This window comes from Lynx canadensis, chromosome D1 (assembly GCF_007474595.2).
Source record: "Lynx canadensis isolate LIC74 chromosome D1, mLynCan4.pri.v2, whole genome shotgun sequence".
Classification (NCBI taxonomy): Eukaryota; Metazoa; Chordata; class Mammalia; order Carnivora; family Felidae; genus Lynx; species Lynx canadensis.
The window spans coordinates 58,263,857-58,284,729 of record NC_044312.2 but is presented as its reverse complement, the minus strand read 5'-3'; the positions used below and the strand labels follow the sequence as shown (position 1 = coordinate 58,284,729).

Genomic DNA, 20,873 nt, shown 5'->3' with positions numbered 1-20,873 from the left:
AAACAAACTTTAGGGCCAAAAGCATTACTAGAAATGAAGTGGAACACTTGAAGATGATAAAAGGTTCAATTCACCAAGAACATATAACAATTACACATTTGTATATATCTAATCTCAAAGTCTCAAAAACACATAAAGTAAAAATGAAAAGAACTATAATCACTGGGGGAGATTTTAACATATCTCTTTCAACAGCAGGATAGACAAAAATTCAATGAAGACAGAATATTTGAACCACGATTAACAAAATTGATCCAGTAATCTTACGAAGAATTCAGCATCTGACAACTATAAAATACATTCTTTTCAGGGAAACATGGACTATTTATTAAAATTGATATGGGGCAACTGGGTGGCTCAGTCAATTGGTGTCTGACTCTTGGTTTCAGCTCAGGTCAGGATCTCATGATTCACTGGACAGAGCCCCACATCAGGCTCTGTGCTGACAGCACAGTACCTGCTTGTGATTCTCCCTTTCCCTCTGTCTCTGCCTCTTTCCCACTTGCTCTCTCTCAAAAAATACATAACCTTTAAAAATAAAATAAAATTGATATGACATGGGCCACAAAAAATTCTCAAGAAAATTAAAAATACTAAAAATATATTCTCTGATTACAGTACAATTAAGGTGGAAAATATAAAGAAAACTAGAAAATCCCCAAGTGTTTGGAAATAATATACTTCTAAATAACCAATGTGTCAAAAGAGAAATCACAATACAAATCAGAAAGCATTCTGTACTGAGTAACAAAAGTATTGCATATCAAATTTTCAAAACACAACTGTAACAGTATTTAAAAGGAAATTTATACAACATGCACACTTACATGTAGCATATATTAGCTAAAAGTCAGTCAGCTACATGTATTGCTCAAGAAGTTGGAAAAGACCAGCAAAAGAAACCATAATACAGGAATTAAAGAGCAGAAATTAATGAAAAAGAAAACACACAACTGAGAAGACTAATAATTCTTTGGGGGAAAAAAACACTATTAAATTTATAAACCTCTAGCAAGTCTTATCAAGAAGACAGAAGATACAGATAGCCAGTATTAGACATTGAAGTAGCATGATTACTTGGGGCACCTGGGTGGTTCAGTCGGTTGAGCGTCTGACTTTGGCTCAGGTCATGATCTCACAGTTCATGGGTTTGAGCCCCGCATCAGGCTCTGTGTTGACTGCTTGCTCAGAGCCTGGAGCCTGCTTCGGATTCTGTGTCCCCTTCTCTCTCTGCCCCTCCCCCGATCACACTTTGTCTCACTCTGTTTCTCAAAAATAAATAAGTGTAAAAAAAAGCATGATTACAGATCCCACAGACATAAAAGGGCAATATGAATAATTTGTAGTAATAAATTTAAAATCTTAGGTGAAATGTTCAAAATCCTAGAAAAACACTAAGAAGGCAAAATATTAATAGTCCTATGACTACTAAAGAAACTGAAGTTCTATTATTTCTTTAATGTTTTTTATTTATTTTTGAGACAGAGAGAGACAGACAGAGCATGAGCAGGGGAGGGGCAGAGAGAGAGAGGGAGACACAGAATCCGAAGCAGGCTCCAGGCTCTGAGCTGTCAGCACAGAGCCCAATGTGGGGCTGGAAGTCATGGACTATGAGATCGTTACCTGAGCTGAAGTCGGATGCTTAACCAACTGAGCCACCTAGGCGCCCCTGAAGTTCTATTTTAACAACCTTCTTCAAGATTGCCAAAGGCCTAGAATTGCCAAGCCACGCCACTCTTAAATAAAAAAAATAAGGTGGAAGTATTTACTCTCTGGGAAATCAGTCATTTTTTAAAAAAATGCTTATTTATTTTTGAGAGAGCGCACACAAGCAGGGGAGGGGCAGACACATACACACACACACACACACACACACACACACACACACAGAATCCAAAGCAGGCTCCAGGCTCAGAGCTGTCAGCAAGAGGCTGATGCGGGGTTTGAACCCACAAACCATTAGACCATGACCTGGGCCAAAGTTAGACGTTTAACCAACTGAGCCACCAGGCACCCCTCAGCCAATTTTTTTTAAGTTTGTTTATTTTGAGAAAGTGCACATGCAAACAGATGTGGGAGGGGCAGAGAGGAGAGAGAGAATCCCAAGCAGGTTCCATGTTGTCAGCACACAGCACAACATGGACTCAAACCTATGAACATGAGATCGTGACCTACGCTGAAACCAAAAGCAGGCTGCTTAACTGTCTGAGCCACCGAAGTGCCCCAAATTAGCCACTTTAATATAAACTTATGGTAAGTCTGGTATTGTTATAAGGGTAGACAAACCAACTGGCAGAACAGAAATTCCAGAACCAAACAATCTAATTTATAGACAGCTGATTATTACAAAACTTGACACGGCAAAGCAGTGAGGAAAAGTACTGTTTTTTTAATACATGTTTGGATAAATATGTACCCATGCTGAAAAAATTTAAACCTGACTGACATATACTTCAGAACACACATCAAAATCAATTTATAATCAATGGATTATAAACCTAAATGTGAAAGGCAAAGCAAACAAACAAACACATAAACCCAAAAACACTTCTAAAACATAATACAGGAATCTATCTTCATTACTCAGTAGATGGAAAAACTTCTTAAAACAGGACGCATCTACCACATTAAAACTAATATTTTCTGCCCATGAAAAAGTTGTCATTATTGTAAAAAAAAAAAAAAAAAAAGGCAGGGCACCTGGGTGGCTTAATCAGTTGAGTGGTTGAGCATCTGACTTGGGCAAAGGTCATGATCTCACGGTTTGAGCCTCGCATCAAGCCATCTTCAGATTCTCTGTCCCCCTCTCTCTCTCTGCCCCTCCCCTGCTCACTCTTCTTCTCTTTAAAAAAAAAAAAAAAGGTAAAAAAAAGGAAGCAAGCTAGGTTGGTCTATTCTGAAAACCAAAAAAAAAAAACAAAAAACAAAAAACAACCAACCACACACTTTCTGTTTTTCTTCATGGAGAATGAAGAACACACACTTTGTAGGAGGATGAAACAATACTTTAAGACTCTACCACACAGTATCTGTATCATGGGTTAAGTCTTTCTTTAAACTGTGACTATAAACTCTCATGTGTACCTTAACTTTTCCCCCGTGGCAAAATTTAAGCAAGAATTTTTGACTTTGGAAAAATGTTTCTGGATATTACAATAATAATCAAAACTAAAACCCCAACAAAGAAAAACAAGGCTTGAAAATATTCTCCTTTCCCAAAACCAAGACCACACTGTATACACTATGTTAGCCAACTTGACAATAAGTTAAAAACAAAAATTCTTCTTTCAACTCTAATAAAACAAATTTTACAGCCTATCAATGTTTTTTAAGTCCCAAGAAATAAGGAAATGAACATCTTTGCTCACATGAGCTTAAACTAACAATAAGTACACTTTAAAATATGGGTTATATATCACTTAGGTATAGAGGATAAATTGTTTCATATTTTAGTTCAAGTTAGTTTTGTTTTGTTTTAAAGAAGGAATCTCCAAATAGTAGATCAGGATCTCAATCTCTCATGGGGTCAGTGTTCATTTGAGTCATTGCATCCTCCTTATACTGAGGTTACCCCAAAATTCCAGAGAAAGAGGAGTACAGTCCACATAGGTGGCCCCTTTACATTGTCCAAAGACATATTTTAGTATCTTTTCATATATTCCTACCCATTTATGATCACAAGACTTCTAGAAATTAAAATAGTTCCTTTTCGCATATATTTTAGGCATAATTTTAAATCAGCATTTCTACTATATTTGCATTTCTTCTATATTCTTTCAAAGCTGTTTAAGCTAAGTTTACTCTCTTCTCCAAAACACTTTTCAAAATCCCTAATAGTGCATTTATTATATCCTCCTATAAAAAGGAGTTTATGTGACAATTTCAATCAGAGCCTAACTAATCTTATCCTGAATACTGTGGCTATTCATTTTTTGTTGAACATTATTTTCAACCAAAAATACACAAAACTTCATTCAGCATTATGCTGAAATGCTCCAAAAAATCATTTTTTCACTTAAAAAAGGAAATATTCTCTAGGTGATTTCATAACCTAGTGTAATCTACAACTTTTTCGGCTTAAGCATTTCTTGTTCAGATCTTGTACCTGCAAAGTAATTAGCTATTATCTTTTTTGTATAGTATCATAGCAAACTTAAAGCCTTTTTTCAGTTGTGTTTTTGCCTTCTTGATGAGACTGAACAATTCCCAGTTGAATATCACATTTTAATTCTCTAATTAAATAGATCTATGGTTTTCCTTGTGTATAAACAGTATTTTGAAATGATTCTGGTAACTCAGTAATATAATCATTAACAAAGCAAATTTTGGAGCGCCTGGGTGGCTCAGTCAGTTAAGCATCCAACTTTGGCTCAGGTCATGATCTCACAGTTTGTGAGTTTGAGCCCTGCGTCCGACTCTGTGCTGACAGTTCAGAGCCCGGAGCCTGCACTGGATTCTATGTCTCCCTCTCTCTCTGCCCTTACCTGGCTTGCGCGCGCGCTCTCTCTCTCTCTCTCTCTCAAAAATAAATAATAAAATATTTAAAAAAAAAAATCTGTCATACAAATTATAAAAGTCTGGTAGTGCAAAATACCTGAGAAACACTTAACTTTAACAGATTTAGTTCATATAGCTCAACTTTCAAGAGATGATTAGTTACTTCACTTCCGTGTTTGGGGGAACACCTAAGTATCCTTTATTTTCTGCACATATTTCACCTATATAAAATTTAACAAGGAAAGGTAATAATAGTTTAGGGTTTTATTACTGGAGTTCTAGAACTAAACTGTTCAGCTGAAATCCCAACTTGGCCATTTACCAACCTTATACAATTGGGTTAAGTTCTTTAACCTATCTGTGCCTCAGTTTCCTCAAGGTAAAATAGGAATAACAGTAGTACCTATCTTACGGGACCGTTTTAACTTTTTATTTGGAAATAACATTAAATTTACAGAAAAGTTATAAAACTAGTACAGAGAATTCCAGTATACCTTTCACTCAGCTTCTCCCAAGGAGAACATCTTAAATAGCACAATTATCAAAACTGTGAGATGAATAGTGATACAATGCTATTAACTAAACTACAGAACTTATTTGCCTTTCACCAGGTTTTCTACCAATGTCCTTTTTCTGTTACAAGATCCAACCCAGGACTATTAGGACACTATTTAGTTGTCATGTTTCCTTAGTCTCCTCTCACCTGTGACATTTCCTGTCTTTCCTTGTTTTCATAACGTTGACACTTTTGAAGCATACTGGTCAATTATTTTGTGTATGTCCCTCAATTTAGATTTGCCTAATGTCTTCTCATTAGATTGAGATCATGCGTTTTTTTGACGAGACTACCAAAAACTGATAAGCATTTCTCACTGCATCATAACAAGAGGAACATGATATAATGTTAATGTCTTATTCCTGATGTTAACCTTGATGACTTGGTTATGGTCATCTCTACATAATTTTTCTACTATAAAAGCTACTGTTTTTCCTCTTGTAATAATTATCTTAGGGGAGATACTTTGAGACTAATTAACAAACGTCCTGTGTCTTTTCAAACTTTTGCCAACCAATTCTAGCATTCAAAAATGGATCTTGCCAGGGGCACCTAGCTGGCTCAGTCAGTAGATCTTGCAACTCCAGACTCTTTATCTGGGGGCTCTGAATTCAAGCACCATGTTGGGGTACAGATTACTTTAAAAAAATCGATCTTGCATACAACAATTACTGCAGTATTCCTTTTTTTTTTTTAAGTTTATTTATTTTGAGAGAGAGGGAAAAAGAGAATCCCAAGCAGGCTCTATACTGTCAACACAGAGACCAATGTGAGGCTCAATCTCACATATCGTGAGATCATGACCTGAGCCAAAATCAAGAGTCGGACACTTAACCAACTGAGCCACACGGGTGCACCATTACTGTGGTATTCTAACGGTGATTTTGCATTTCCCTCATTCCATCTATATTTATTAACTGGAATTCTTCTATAAGAAAGAGTGGTTCTTATCTATTTAACTCTGGATTCATGGATATTTAATCTGTGGGTTATAATGTAATATCATCATCATTTATTTTGCTCAAATTATCCCAACTTTCTCTATTGGGTGCTCTTTCACATTGGTTCCTGTGCCCTTTTAAGAAGCCCCATTCTTTCTTAAACACTTCCTTACTTTGTACCACCAGAAGCAGCTCTGGGCTCATCTTGTATTTTCCCTGCCCTAGCCCTGAAATCAACCATTTCTCCAGGAGCTCACAGAGCTGGTTTTAAGGATTAAATCAGTTAGATCGTAAGGTACTTAAACCAGGGCCTGATATGTAGTAAGTAATCAAATGTCAGTTGACATTATTACTTTGTATGCAAAACAAATATATTAATGTCAGGAAACTACAAAACATAAATTTACTCACAAAATTAAGGTATTCCGACTATTGAAAAAATTTAGTGGTTTGATAAGAATTACATATTTTCCAGTACAGTTGTCAGGAGGTGCTACATGGAGTTTTACATTTAGTTACAAAGGAATACTGAGCACTTTATTGGTCTGCTAGGGCTGCTATAACAAAGCACCACAAACTGGTTTAAACAACAGAAATTTACTGCCTCATGGTTTTAGAGGCTACAGTTTTAGAGACTAAAAATTCTGAAAAATAAAAATTATAACAGTATTTAAGATAATACCAACCAGACTAAGGTTGAAATAACTATTTAGATTGTTTACATAAAAGACTAAATTATTTCAGGGGCGCCTGGGTGGCTCAGTCAGTTAAGCATCCAACTTTGGCTCAGCTCATGATCTCACGGCTCGTGAGTTGGAGCTCTGCATAGGGCTCTGTACTGATAGCTCAGAGCCTGGAGCCTGCTTCAGATTCTGTGTCTCCCTCTCTCTCTGCCCCTCCCCTGCTCACGCTCTGTCTCTCTCTCTCTCTCAAAAACAAAATAAAACTTTAAAAGACTTAATCATTTCAGTATCAGAAACTTTGAAAACAAATGTACAATATCTTAGAAAGAAAAAGAAGTTCAATTAAAGAATTTTGAGAGTACAAAAGGAATGCTTTATTTAAAATTAAATGTACTCAATCTTTTGTGGGAAGGAACCACTTTCAATTTCTGGAAGCTTTGTGAATATTAAATATGTAGAAATATAGGACAGTGCTAACATGAAGTCCATGGGTAGAGCCTACAAAGAACCATCTATGCAATCGATACCATATATGGGGATGGGAAGATTCTTCTCATTTTACATACAAGGAAACTGAGGCATGGAAAAGTTAAAGTGAACTCTTTAAAAGCACATAATTTATAAAGTGGGAGAGCAAAGACCACAGTTCAGTTCTCCTAACTCTTGCTCTAAGACTTTTCCCCATATCATATTAAGTTTAAAAGTTTTACAGGCCAAAGGAAAGAAATGTCTCATAAAAAACAACTTGATAAATATGGAAAGTTTACAAATGAGTAGTAACTTTAGTAGTTTTCTACTTTTTTCCTATTTACTCAACATCAGTATGATAATGCTTCTGTCACCTTCTTAAAGAAAGACCTCGTGGGGCGTCTGGGTGGCTCAGTCGGTTAAGCGGGCCGACTTCGGCTCAGGTCATGATCTCGCGGTCCGTGAGTTCGAGCCCCGAGTCAGGCTCTGTGCTGACAGCTCAGAGCCTGGAGCCTGTTTCGGATTCTGTGTCTCCCTCTCTCTGACCCTCCCCCGTTCATGCTCTGTCTCTCTCTGTCTCAAAAATAAATAAACATTAAAAAAAATTTCTTTAAAAAAGAAAGACCTCCTCAGACTGCCTGGGTGGCTCAGCCAGTTGAACATCCAACTCTTGATTTCAGTTCAGGTGATGGTCTCACAGTCATGGATAAGCCTTAAGTTGGGCCCTTGTGCTGGGTGTGGAGCCTGCTTGGGATCCTCTACCTCCCTCTCTACCCTTCCCCCACTCTCTCTTCAGCTCAGGTCATGATCTCACAGTCTGTGAGTCTGTGAGTTCGAGCCCCAAGTCGGACTCTGTGCTGACAGCTCAGAGCCTGGAGCCTGCTTCGAGTTCTGTGTCTCCCTCTCTCTGCTGGATCCATCACCAGAAACTGTTCACAATGTCAGAGATTCCTTGGTCTTATCTGTAGGCAATTTCTCCAATAACCTGTTCCCCTGCACTAAGGAGATATACAAATGGGCTAACTCCTTTCTGCAAGACTTAGAAAAGTCCTCTTTAGTATGGGATGGTACCTCACAGAATGTCATCTAAATTCCTCTGATCCCTGTCTTGGAAAGGTCAATCAGGAAATTCCAGCTAAGGGATACCTTACTCCTCTGCACTCTGCCTGGATTCACTTTTGTCTACAGTAGATAGCATTTCCCATGGGCATACAAATGGTTAGATAGCTGGCAAATTGGAGGTCAATGCTTACTGGGACATTTAAGTGTCACTGTCAACATCCGTAATAAATAAAAAACCTCTCATTGTTCTGCCCCATTAAACATCCATGGCTGCTTTAAATGGAAACTGAAGGAGGCCTATATGACTCCGGGTTTACCTACACAGGGAGAGCTTTCTCCTCAGGTTGGGTAAGTGCCAAGGAATGCCTGGTCAGAAACTCCCTAACTTTAGGAGAGGTAGCTGATTTCACAGCCAAAGCAGTGGAAGCCCAACAATGATCACTTGAATCATTAGATCAAGTGGTTTTGGATAACTACACAGTCTCTGATTACCTACTTGCTAAACAAGGAGGCATTTGTGTAATAGCAAATACTACCTGTTGCACATGGATAAATATCTCTGGAGAGGTAGAAATTCAATTAAACAAAATCAGAAAACAAGCCCTCTGGTCACTGCAAATTTCACCTAATGATCCCTGATCTTTTGACCTATTTAACTGATTACCTTCAAGCCTGGGCTCCTGGTTTAGAACCATCAAACTGTATTTTTCACATACTTTTGATTCTGCTTTGCATAATTATTTTGAAGTCTTTTACTTGTCACATGTCAAACTTTTACAAAAATGACATATACAATAGGATGATGCTAGCTCAGTGCTTCAAGATTTTCTCTAACATTTATGACCCTGAAAAGATATAGACTAGGTAAGAAGTGTCTGAGAGTTCTCCCGCCTAAACTTTCTTGTTACTCAAATATGGCCTTAAATGGTTTCCAACTGCTATGTACTTTCCCTCCCATGTGGAACACAACATGGGGGAAAGGTCATCTTTCCTGACACCAAAGGACAAAAGCACTAAATACAGAAAACCTGACTCTTGACCAGCGAGGCTTTCAGAAGATCTTAATCTAAGGGGGAAAACAACAGAAACCTCATTTAAAATGGAGTCACGAGACCAGAAGGGGGAGTTCTTGGGCCATACCATTCACTGCAGCCCTTTGCAGACCCACCAGGAAGAGATTTAACCTTGCATTCCCAACAGGGAGAAATCTACTTTACTACCCCAGAAGGATAGATTCCCTCCTTGCCTAGCAACAGCCCAACCAATAGGAGACTATCACAACTCAGCCAACAAAAAGTCACTAAGCTTCAAACTCCCAGTTCACTCCAAGGGATTTTTGTTTATAACAGCCCCTCCCAATTTCCCTTCCTCTATAAAAGAGCATATCTCTGATTTGTTCTCCAGACTTGCCAATGGTTCACGATGGCTTACTTCTCCTGATCTGGCATTCCTCTGCTATTCCAAATAAACCCATTTTGCTGGTGAAATAACTACCTGGCTGTTTTATTTTCAAGGTTGATTTTATTCTGAAAGTGACAAAACAGAGGCACCTGGGTGGCTCAGTTGGGTAAGCACCCGACTTTGGCTCGGGTCATGATCTCACAGTTTGTGAGTTTGAGTCCCGTGTCAGGCTCTGTGCTGACAATGCAGAGCCTGGAGCCCGGAGCCTGCTTTGAGTTCTGTGTCTCCCTCCCTTTTTGCCCCTCCTTTCCTCACACTCTGTCTCTCTCTCCCAAAAATAAATAAGCATTTAAAAATAAATAAATAAATAAAATTAACATTAAAAATAATAAAAAAATAAAAATAAATAAAAGTGACCAAATAAACCTACAAATGTGAGGCTTTTGAGTTTTTGAAAATTAATTTTTTATTGTGATAAACTATACATATAAATTTACCATTTTTAAGTGTACAATTCAGTACATTCACAATGTTTTTAAGATAAGAAGTTACTGATTCACATTTTTATAAAATTCATTCTAATAATTTAAAGGATAGACTGAAGAAGAGGTCCAAGAACAGAGATTGGAAGGTCCAGAGCAATGTAAAAGATTTAAATCTACTTTACTGTCAGACTGTAAGCAAGAATAGAGAATATCTGATTTATTAATAACTATATCCCCCAGGACCTAGCTCCATGCCTGGCACACCATGAGCAGATCTGTTAAATGAATAAATGATCTTTAAGATTCTATTATTCTAAGAATGGAAGACATGTATTCTGCATAGCATGTAACACCCTAATGATGATTAAAAAAAACTCTTCTGTAATATGCATAACAAAGGGTAAAGATGAATATTAGGTATAAGATCAGAGATAGGAGGGTAGAAGCCAGACTATGACAGTCTTTAAACCAAGAAGAAGAGTCTGGACTTCATCTCAAAGAGAAATCTATTGGGGTGTCTGGGCATGGTTTCATACAATCTCACAATGACAGTACTGATAATGCTTATTATCCGTTAATTTAAAGAATCCTACAATATTTAGCCCTTTAGTGACTGACTTATTTCACTTAGCATAATGTCATCAATATTCATCCATGTTGTAGCATGTATCAGAGTTTCCTTCCTTTTTAAGGCTGAATAATATATTTCATTTTATGTATATAACACATTTTGTTTATCCATGTATCCACTGAGACACTTGGGTTGCTTCTATCTTTTGGCTACTGTGAACGCTACTATAAACATGGGTACAAATGAGTTGGTTTTAATTTTATAAAATGAAAAAGGAAAAGGAAAAAAAGAGAAACTGAAAACCCTAAGCAATTTTAAACACCTAAAAGTACTGGTTCTCAGAAAATCTAAATCATCCAAGTTGAAGGTAGAAAGTAAATGGAAAAGTGGTAATTGACCTAATAGGTTCTATAAAGATCAACTTTAGACTGACAATGGAGAAAGCTGAGAAACAATCTGATTTGTGCCAGAGAACCCCCAAATGGCTCAGGAATTGCAGGCACCAAGCATATCTAAGAAATAAGTATAAAGGTGGTGCTAAAAACAAAACGAACAAATGAAAGTCCCCTCCACTGTTCCACACAGCCAGGTCCCTCTCCCACTTCACCAGAAGATTAGACAGTTATTCTATGAGAAAGGAAAATAGAGAGCTTCTGGACTGGGAAATAAAAGAAACAAGTGAGGGCTAAAATACAAACAGTATTAAAAACAAGGAAATTAAATACATTACTCTATGTTATCATCAAACTCTGTCTGCATTCAGCACCAAGAAAACTGGGAACTAAGCTTACTCCCTCCAGCAAGACACTGGATAATTCTTTACGAATCTGATGGGCAAAAGAAAGAATTAAAGGAGCTAACTCCCCCCAAAAGAACTCAGCCAGATCATCCTACAGAGAAGCTCCCTAAACCCGCACAAGTGCTTAAAATCAAGCTTTTAGTGCTCAACTTTTTTAAACATAGGAGGATAGCCAAGAATTACTTGTTTTTTGAGGACCACATCAAGCAAGAAAGAATAATCAAAATAAACAGAGGTACTAACAATATACAAAAAACTGAGTATTGGGAAGAGGAAATACATCTCAATAATATCCTCAAAATAATAAAAGATACTGGAGGGGCTCCTCTGTGGTTCAGTCAGTTAAGCAAATGTCTCTTGATTTTGGCACAGGTCACGATTTCACAGTTCATGGGATCAAGGCCCGGGCTGGGCTCTGCACTCATAGTACAGAGCCTGCTTGGGTTTCTCTTTCTCCCTCTCTCTCTACCTGTCCCTTGTTCACTCGCACACATGTACACACATGTTCTCTCTCTCTCAATATCAATAAATAGAAACTTTAAAAACCAAAGATACTAGAATCAAAAAGATGCTACAGACAAGGAACATTCAGAAAACAAACAAAAAAAACCTCTTTGAAATGAAAATGATAGAAATAAAATAGGATGGAAGAAAGCTGAAAAAATCTTTTGAGAATTAAAACAGAAACATGAAGAAAAAGAAAAGACATAAAATAAGACAAAATCAGAAGATCAGTCCAGGTCTAATAATTCAAGAGGGAACCAAAAATGGAGAAGAGGATATCATACTAGTTAAGAAAATTTCCTAAAAACTAAGAACATTAAGTTTCCAGTTTGAAAGAAATTATATCTATTACTCAGCACACAAAATGAAAATCGACACATCAGTATGAAAGATCAAAAGACCAAGAGTCAGAAAGGTAACACTAAGAATCTACAAGGCTATACATTAATGTTTTTGAACTTCTTTAGGAATGTATCCAACTTAAAATTCTAAACTCCACCAAATTTCCAGTGTAAAAGTTGTCCAAATACATTTTCAGAAACACAAGGTCTCAAAAAACTTTCTCCCATGTTTCATTTATTAGGAAACTACCAACTGGAGAGTATGTTCAACCTCATGATAGAGTAAACCAATAAAAAAAAGGAAAATGTAATCTGAGAAACAATGGATCCATCTAACACAAGAGAAAAGGAAATTCTCAAAATGATGACAAAGGTAGATCCCAGGTTGACAGCTGAGCACCCATCACGGGGGTGGTAACTAGTATATATTAGAATAGGCCAGAAGGTTCTGGAAGAGAGGTCTTCAAGAGGTCTTCAAATTAAATGAATTTCTTCTGAGGAAAAACCTGATGCATTCTTATACACAGAGACGTGATTTACATTGTGGATAAAAAGTTGGGGGATAAATTCAGGATATGTATATAAATTAAACAAAGGAAAACAAAAAAAATATGCAAAAAAGTATAAGTAATCAGTATACCACATGACTCAGCTGTGAATATCATTTACCTAATTACAATACCGTATAAATGAAATACCGACCTAACCAAAATGTATGATATCTATAACTAGAGGGTAGAAAAAAACACTACTACCAGGTTAGTGTTGCCATATAAGAAATGGAAAAAACGCTTAGCAAAGTTAAATAAACTTTCCAAGATAACACTGAAATACTAGGGTCAGGATTAGCGCCAAAGTCTGATTGTCTCTGGAGCTGTCTATATCAATATATGTTGCCTCCCCAAGGACAAGAGCTTAACAATATAGCACAGGAATAGATTTGAAAATTTCAAAACAGGGAAATTTGATATTAAAAATTACAGGGGCACTTGGGGGGCTCAGTCGGTTAAGCATCCGACTTTGGCTCAGGTCATGATCTCTCGGTTCCTGAGTTCAAGCCCCGCATTGGACTCTGCACTGGCAGTTTGGAGCTTGCTTGAGATTCTCTCTCTCCCCCTCTCTCTGCCCCTCTCCTGCTCATGTGCCCACTCTCTTTCTCTCTTAAATAAACAAACTTTAAAAAAAATAAAAAATGTGTTATCTTGGAGATTTCTATAAATGAAGTAACTTAAGAGTGATCCAATTTAACTGTCATAACTAAAAACAGCATAAGGAGAACTAATAACAAATCAAATGTGGTATCCTTGATGGAATCCTGGAACAGAAAAAACACTAGATAAAAACTAAAGAAATTTAAATAAAATATGGAATTTGGTTAATAATGTATCAATACTGGTTCATTAACTATGAAAATGTACAAATGAATTATCTTTGCAATTTTTCTGTCAATATAAAACTACTCTATTTTTTTAAGTATTTATTTATTTATTTTGGGGGGGGGGGGAGAAAGAGAGACAGAACAAGCCAGGGAGGGGTAGAGAGAGAATCCCAATAGGCTCTGCACTGGTAGCAGAGCCCGACATGGGGCTCAATCTCACAAACTGTGAGATCATGACCTGAGCCAAAATCAAGAGATAAATGCTTAACGGACTGAGCCACCCAGACACCCCTAAAACTATTATAAAATAAAAAATATTTTTTTAAAGTTTTATTTAAGTTATCTCTACACCCAATGTGGGGCTTGAACTTATGACCCTGAGATGAACTGAGAGTCCCTATGCTCCTCTGACTGACCCAGCCAGGTGCCTCTTACAAAAATTTTACTGGAAAACAAAAAACAGAAATGGAAAGCTGTTTTTGTATGTACAAATAATATGGAAAGATCTCTAGGATGTATTGTTAAGTAAAAAAAGAAAAGTGTGGAGTAGAGTCTGATACATCTTATACAAGAGAAAATAAGAAATTATATTCGTATTTGCTTGTATTTGCATAAAGAAATCCCAGAATATACACAAGAAAACAATATATACAAACAATATATAAGGCAGGAGGGGGTGGAGTAGAGAAAGGAGCTACCAGAACAAGGGTAGTAGTAAGTTTTCTCAGAGTACACCTTTTTATGTTTGTACTACCTATTAAAAATAGAGGGGGGGATGGGGCGCCTGGGTGGCGCAGTCAGTTAAGCGTCCGACTTCAGCCAAGTCACGATCTCGCAGTCCGTGAGTTCGAGCCCCACGTCAGGCTCTGGGCTGATGGCTCAGAGCCTGGAGCCTGTTTCCGATTCTGTGTCTCCCTCTCTCTCTGCCCCTCCCCTGTTCATGCTCTGTCTCTCTCTGTCCCAAAAATAAATAAACGTTGAAAAAAAAAATTAAAAAAAAAAAATAGAGGGGGGGAAAGTTATCCAGTTTAAAGCCCTAAGAGATATGGATTAGATGAATTCTTAAAGTCTCCTCCAATTCTGTAATGTTCTAATTCAAGAATTTCAGCTCAAAGTACTTAAATTATTAGTCATTTATAATGTGTCTTCCCTGAAACCCCACGCTCCTGTCACTTCTTTATACCTTTTAACTCTATTTTTCTAAGCAACTGCACTTATCACACTGTATTGTTTTAGATATTATATGCAATATTTCTTTCCTGATAAAATGTAAATTTAAGCTTATGTTCTATCAAATCACTTGACAGCATAGTTTTACATGCACATGTGTTAAATTAAAATAGTTACCAAGCATGGAGTGCCTGGGTGGCTCAGTAGGTTAAGCACCCAACTTCAGCTCTTGCAGTTCATGGGTTTGGTTCATGGGTTCGAGGTCAGGCTCTGTGCTGACAGCTCAGAGGCTGAAGCCTGCTTCCGATTCTGTGTTTCCCTCTCTCTCTGCCCCTCCCCTGCTCGCGTTCTGTCTCTCTCTCAAAAATAAACATTAAAAAAAAATTTTTTTTTAAATAGTTTGAGCACTTCCCACGTGCCAGGCACTCTTGTAAATGCTTCACGTTTATTAACTAATTTAATCTTCACAATAACTCTGTATTATAGTTCCTATTACCTTTAGAGAAGGAAATTGAAGCACAAAGAAGTCAAATAATTTGCCCAAAGCCAGTGGCCAGTGCTAAAATATGAAACCCAGACTCTGTGCTCTTAATCACTAGCTCTACTGTTTAGTTTTAAGGCTCCAAAACCAGATCTGGAAAACATTCTCTTTGACTGCCCTAACTTGCAGTATGAAGCTTCATGGTACAAATGGCTTAATATCATCTAATCCAGCAGTTCTCAAAGTGTGGTCTACTGACCACCAGGATCCCCAGGACTCTTCAGTAGAGGGTCCAGTACCCTCCTGGGAGTCAAACCATTTTCATAATATTGTTATTTGGCTTTTTTCACCCTCGTTCTCTCATGAGTGTACAGTGGAGTTTCCCAGAGCCTATATGACACGTGACATTACAATAGATCGAATGGAGAAGGATCTGAGAATCCAGATATTTTCTCATGAGTCAAAGACATTAAAGAGATTTGCAAATTTGTAAAACAATGCCATTCTCTCACTAAATTTTTGTTTGCAAAATAGTTCGTTCATGTAATGGGTTTATTTTTATTTTTAAATGAATTAAGTATTTTTAAACTTTGTTTAATTTTCAATAAATATTGATATAAACCATATGAACAGTTCTTTAGGGGCCTCAACAATTTGTAAAAGCATAACAGGTAACGGTATCTTGAGAAGAAAAGTTTAAGATCACTGATCTAGCCAATCTAAACTGTTCAGTACTCCTGATCCCTGATGGAAAGACACATTTTCCCTATCTAGCATGTTATAATTCAAAAGACCTGATGTAAAAAGAATAACATAGAATGAAAAAATAAGCAGCACTAGGCCAAATATGTGCTTCTACCCGAGATATTTCCTAATTTGTAACCCTATTTGTAACATTTGTTTGTAGTAATATCTTCCACTATAAACCATGAATGCATTCCTAAAAGTGCCTCAGCATTTCAAGACGGCAGCCAGAGGTAGCAATAAAAGAGATTTCTTAAGGAAACTTCGGCTGTAAATTGTATACTCCAACATTCCTTTATTAAATCATGTATACTACTGAAATATAAACCCTAAGACTTGTTAGAAAGATTACCAAGACTAGTATCATTAACTTGCTCTGACACTTCACATACTGAAACAACTCATCTTCATTACAAAGCACAGAAGCTTTATTTTTGATAAGCTAAACAGAAGCCTACTTAACTCCAAATCAGTTCCATGAACACATCTTTAATAACATTTGACATACTTTTAGGTTCTACGCTAATAGCAAACAATTTAACAATAGCTTTAACTAAACAAAACTAATTTTTCTCAACCTACCCCCCAAAAAATGCAAAATCCTGGTCTCATTATTATTATTTTTTTTAGCAAAATGGCAAGAGTTATAAAAAAAAAAAAAAAAAAAAAGCAGGTTCCCTGCTCCCCAACCCCAAGAATCTAAAGTATCCCAGCATACAATCAACTAATGTAAGTATAAAATGTTATTGTTAAACTACTAAGTGCCTATGGGAAAAATAAAACATAGATTCCACCACAGCAAAGACTAATACAGGCTACTAGCTTTGATTCCTAGTAGATTCAACCATCATTCATTTACCAAATATTTCTGGTACTTACGAGCCTGGTGCTATGCTAGGCACTGGAGATACAATGAACAAAAAAATAAGTTGTAATCTTCATGGGACTTACGTTCTGCTGTGGGTAACAGACACACACACACACATACAAATAAGAATTATAAATGTGGTAAATGCTTTGCCACAGATTAGTTTTTGAAAGCTGAATTGTGGAACTGTAAAACCTAAAAATAAATAATTCATGAAGAGTTACATCAAGATGACATGGGCTCCAAAGACCTTTACTAATGCATAAGAAAACTACAGACACTGCCCAGGAAAACAGAGATCAATCTTTCACTGTCAAAGCTATCGGATGGCATTACTTAGCATTATAGCAGCCTTAAAAGATAATTAACCCCACAGTTCCAGAGTTAAAAAACATGTAAATACAATACTTTAGAAAATATCTAAGAGGAGCCTAAAGAAACACTGACATCTAAACGTAATGTGGTATCCTGAACTGAATCCTGAAAGAAAAAAAGATGAAAAGAAATCTGAATAAACTATGGACTTAGTTAATAATAACACATCAATATTGGTTCATTCATTATAAAAAAGTACCATACTAATTTAAGATGTTAAGAACACCGAGGAATACTGGGGAAACTGGGTGGGGCTATGTGGGAACCTTCTGCACAATCTTCTCAATTTTTCTGTAAATCTAAAATTGTTCTAAAAAATAGTCTATTAAAAAAAATCTAAGATGACTTCAGGAACTACAGGGAGGTCATTGTCAAGACTTAAATAAAGTAAAAAATGAGAAGCCACGGAACTCTGCAATGTCATTTAGAACATAAATACTCAAGGAATTCAAAGGAAACCTTTAAATATCGAACTTATGATCTCTACTCATACTAAAACCTTCCTAGGGCAGAGATAAAAGGTTTCTTCATGCAAACTAAATAGTTCTTCATCACAACATAAGGCCGGCAATAACATCCCTAGAGTGCACAATAAGCACTTTAGATCCTATTTATCAATAATGACGAATACACCATATTTTACACATGGCATTGTCCTAAAAGTGCCATAAAACACCTAGACTGGGTTCACGCTCACAGGTCTTACTTACCAAGTTACTTAAAGAAACAAGTTTATACATGCTTCAGGAATATTCATAAGCAAAGAGGAGACTATCCTTTTCCTTGGTAAGGAAGGAAGAGGCAAAGATTATATATGAAAAGAGAGAAGTGATTTCTCAGCTCCAACTAGAAGCAATTTTGCAACTAACGTTAATCTACTTCAACGCCATATATATTAGTATAAACAGTTCAAGGTAGTTGTAAAAGCTCTGAATTTATATCAGTTATCTGCTTTCCAATCAAAAGAAATTTTCTTCCCTACAGCCTAATCTAAGGTACCTAGCAGGTAACTCAATGATGATTTAGGAGGAACTAACCTCTCAATGTGTGAATTTTAAAGATGGTCATGCAAAATGTAAGAAAAACAAAAAAGGATGATAATCTCTAAATTGTCGAGTGCCAAGTTTCATAATTCAGCATAAAATTGGAATCACCACAAGAAGTTATTTTGGAGAAAGCCATCACAAAACTATGATCCTGTATGTAATACAAAGTAAGCGACAGCAGAAGCCTGACCAGGTAAGTAAGATCACGCTACTCATCATATACTGTGGAATATGAAGCATAAAAGGGTCATTTAGCCGAAACGGCATTACATATTGAAATCTAATTTAGATAACCAGATGATGAATCTATTCTACTCTACTCCATTACTCCCTAGCCCCTAAGGAAATCCTACAAAACAAAGATGTTCGCTATTCTCAGGCCTTCTCTCACAGGAATCCTAGATATATTTATATGTTGAAAACACTCAGAAGAAATGAAATAATTAACATTTCCCCGGTAATCCCCGTTTGCACCACCATAAAGAGAATCAGACACTGCTTCATGTTGAAAGAGGAGGAGAGGTGAGATGTGAAAAATTCCAAGTAAAACGATCATGACATAGCATCTGGCAGAGATCGGCAAAGCATCAACAGTGCCAGAAGAATTGTCAGGGCTCAAAGTCATGAGAAGAAAATGAGGTTTTCCAACAAGCCTCAGCCTAACCCAAGAAACAAAAATCACCACTGCCGCCACCACCCCTCTTACTCCCCAACCACTCCATCCTCAAGTCGCCTCTAATTCAGACATATATCTTCCAAACTAATTCCCCACCCAAGGGAAAACCATCCAAGAATTTCTACGACCCCCCATTTCCCACCTCCCATAAGATCCGCATATCCCAGGGCCAAGCCTCTAAGGAAACAACGCCCTAATCCCCCCACCCTCCTAGTCCAAGGTTGAAGAGGGTCGGTTCCCGGGAGCGGGGCTTCCCGGAGTGGGGCTTCCCAGGGTGGGCCTTCACAGAGCTGACGAACTGGAATAAAAGCAAAGATAAGGGTGGGGCTCAAGGAAGGGGGCTACGGTTGGTGAAACGGCGGAGACGGGAGGAATAAAGGGATGGACAGCAGGCTGGGGCTGGGCGGGGTGAGGACTGGGGGGAGGAGGCAGACCGACGGGAGAGGCCCGGGCTGCGGCGGGGGGGGGGGGGGGGGGGGGGGGGGGGGGGGGGAGAGGTGGTGGAAGGAGACGTCTGAACCGGGGACGGAAGGGTCAAAAATCTGACCGACGGATCAAGACGAAGAGGAGCCGGTGGCTAACAGAGGTCAGCAAACACCGGGCAGGGCTGGGGGTTACCACCGAGCGTAAACGCGAGGCCGGTAGAGAGAGCCTTCGCGGACAGAAGGGCCGCACTGGGGGCGGTGCGGGGAAGCCGCGGCCAGCTGCCAGGAGTGGGGGAGCCGCGCACTCACCGCTCTGCTCCCCCAGGAACACCAGCTTGAATTTCCTCAGCGGATTCCCGAAGTCTCCGCCCGCGGACATGATGAAGCCGAAGGAGCTGCCGCCGCCTCAGCTCAGAGACCTCTCGGACCGACGCTGCACCAATCGGCTAACGAAAAAGGTGAGAGGAAGGACCGGCGCCGAGCTCTCTTGGACCCTGCAGGGCCCGGCGGCGGAGCAAGACTGGAGGGCAGGACTCCTCCCCACAGACAGGCAGCCGTCGCCGCCGCCTCCCCGCAGAGTCGCCTTAGCACCGAGAGGCCCGCGGCTGGGAAAGGAAGGATGGCGGTGTCGGAAGCAGCCAAGGGTGGGCTCTAAGTTACCAAGGCTAGCGCCGTTCCCTTCTCAGCACCCGGCACCGAGACTGGGGTGAGAGAAGAGGAAGGTGGCGGAACCGGAGCCGCAGACGCGTCTGGGACCTCTCACGCGCTGCGCCTCAGCTCCCACAGCTGCCGCCGCCGCAGCCCAACCTGCTGAGTGCGCGAGCCTCTGGCGCGGCGCGCGGCGAGCCCGGGCGCGAGCGTGCCGCCCCTCCGGCCGCCGGCGTGCGTGCGTGCGCGTGCGCGCCACAAGCCAGCGCCTTCCTGGTTTAGCCTGCTCTCCCGGCTTCTCCTTCACAGCGGAGACCAGGGCAGGTTAGGTTGCCACGCCAATCAGGAGAAGTAAGGGGGAGGCGGGGCGGAACCCTGGGGAAGTGACGGGGGTAGAATAAGGAGCATGTACGTCACTAACGTGAGAGCCAATCGGAAGGGGCCAAAGGCGGGCAGAGATGGCAGTGAGGTGGCGGCGCGAGAACGCGCGCGGCCCTAGCGCGATGGAAAGCGACTCACGGTGACTACCATGCGAAGTGTGGCGCGTCGCAGCCCGAGGGGAGGGGAAGCGTGGGGAGGGAGGAGGCGGGGCCGGCACCTAGGTTGAATTGACCCCAGCACGGTGGGCGTGTGGTGTGAGATCCCTAAGGTGTCTGCTGTGTTTCTCTTCTCCAGAACCCTCAGCCCTGCCTCGTATTCCTTAAATCTGCCCTTCACCCGTGCACCCACCCACCTACTCCATTTTTTTTTTTCT

The 20,873-nt window shown here is 39.2% G+C and overlaps 1 protein-coding gene across 1 annotated transcript in view; it reads right to left on the bottom strand.

Annotated features, from left to right (window-relative positions):
- Nucleotides 1–20,456, bottom strand: part of RAB6A (RAB6A, member RAS oncogene family) — an 86,822-nt gene extending 66,366 nt beyond the window's left edge. Inside the window, 1 exon segment of the mRNA XM_030331171.2 lies at nt 19,781–20,456. Coding sequence (XP_030187031.1) covers nt 19,781–19,850 — 70 coding nt within the window. The 5' untranslated portion in view covers nt 19,851–20,456.
- Between the last annotated feature and the right edge of the window lie 417 nt (nt 20,457–20,873).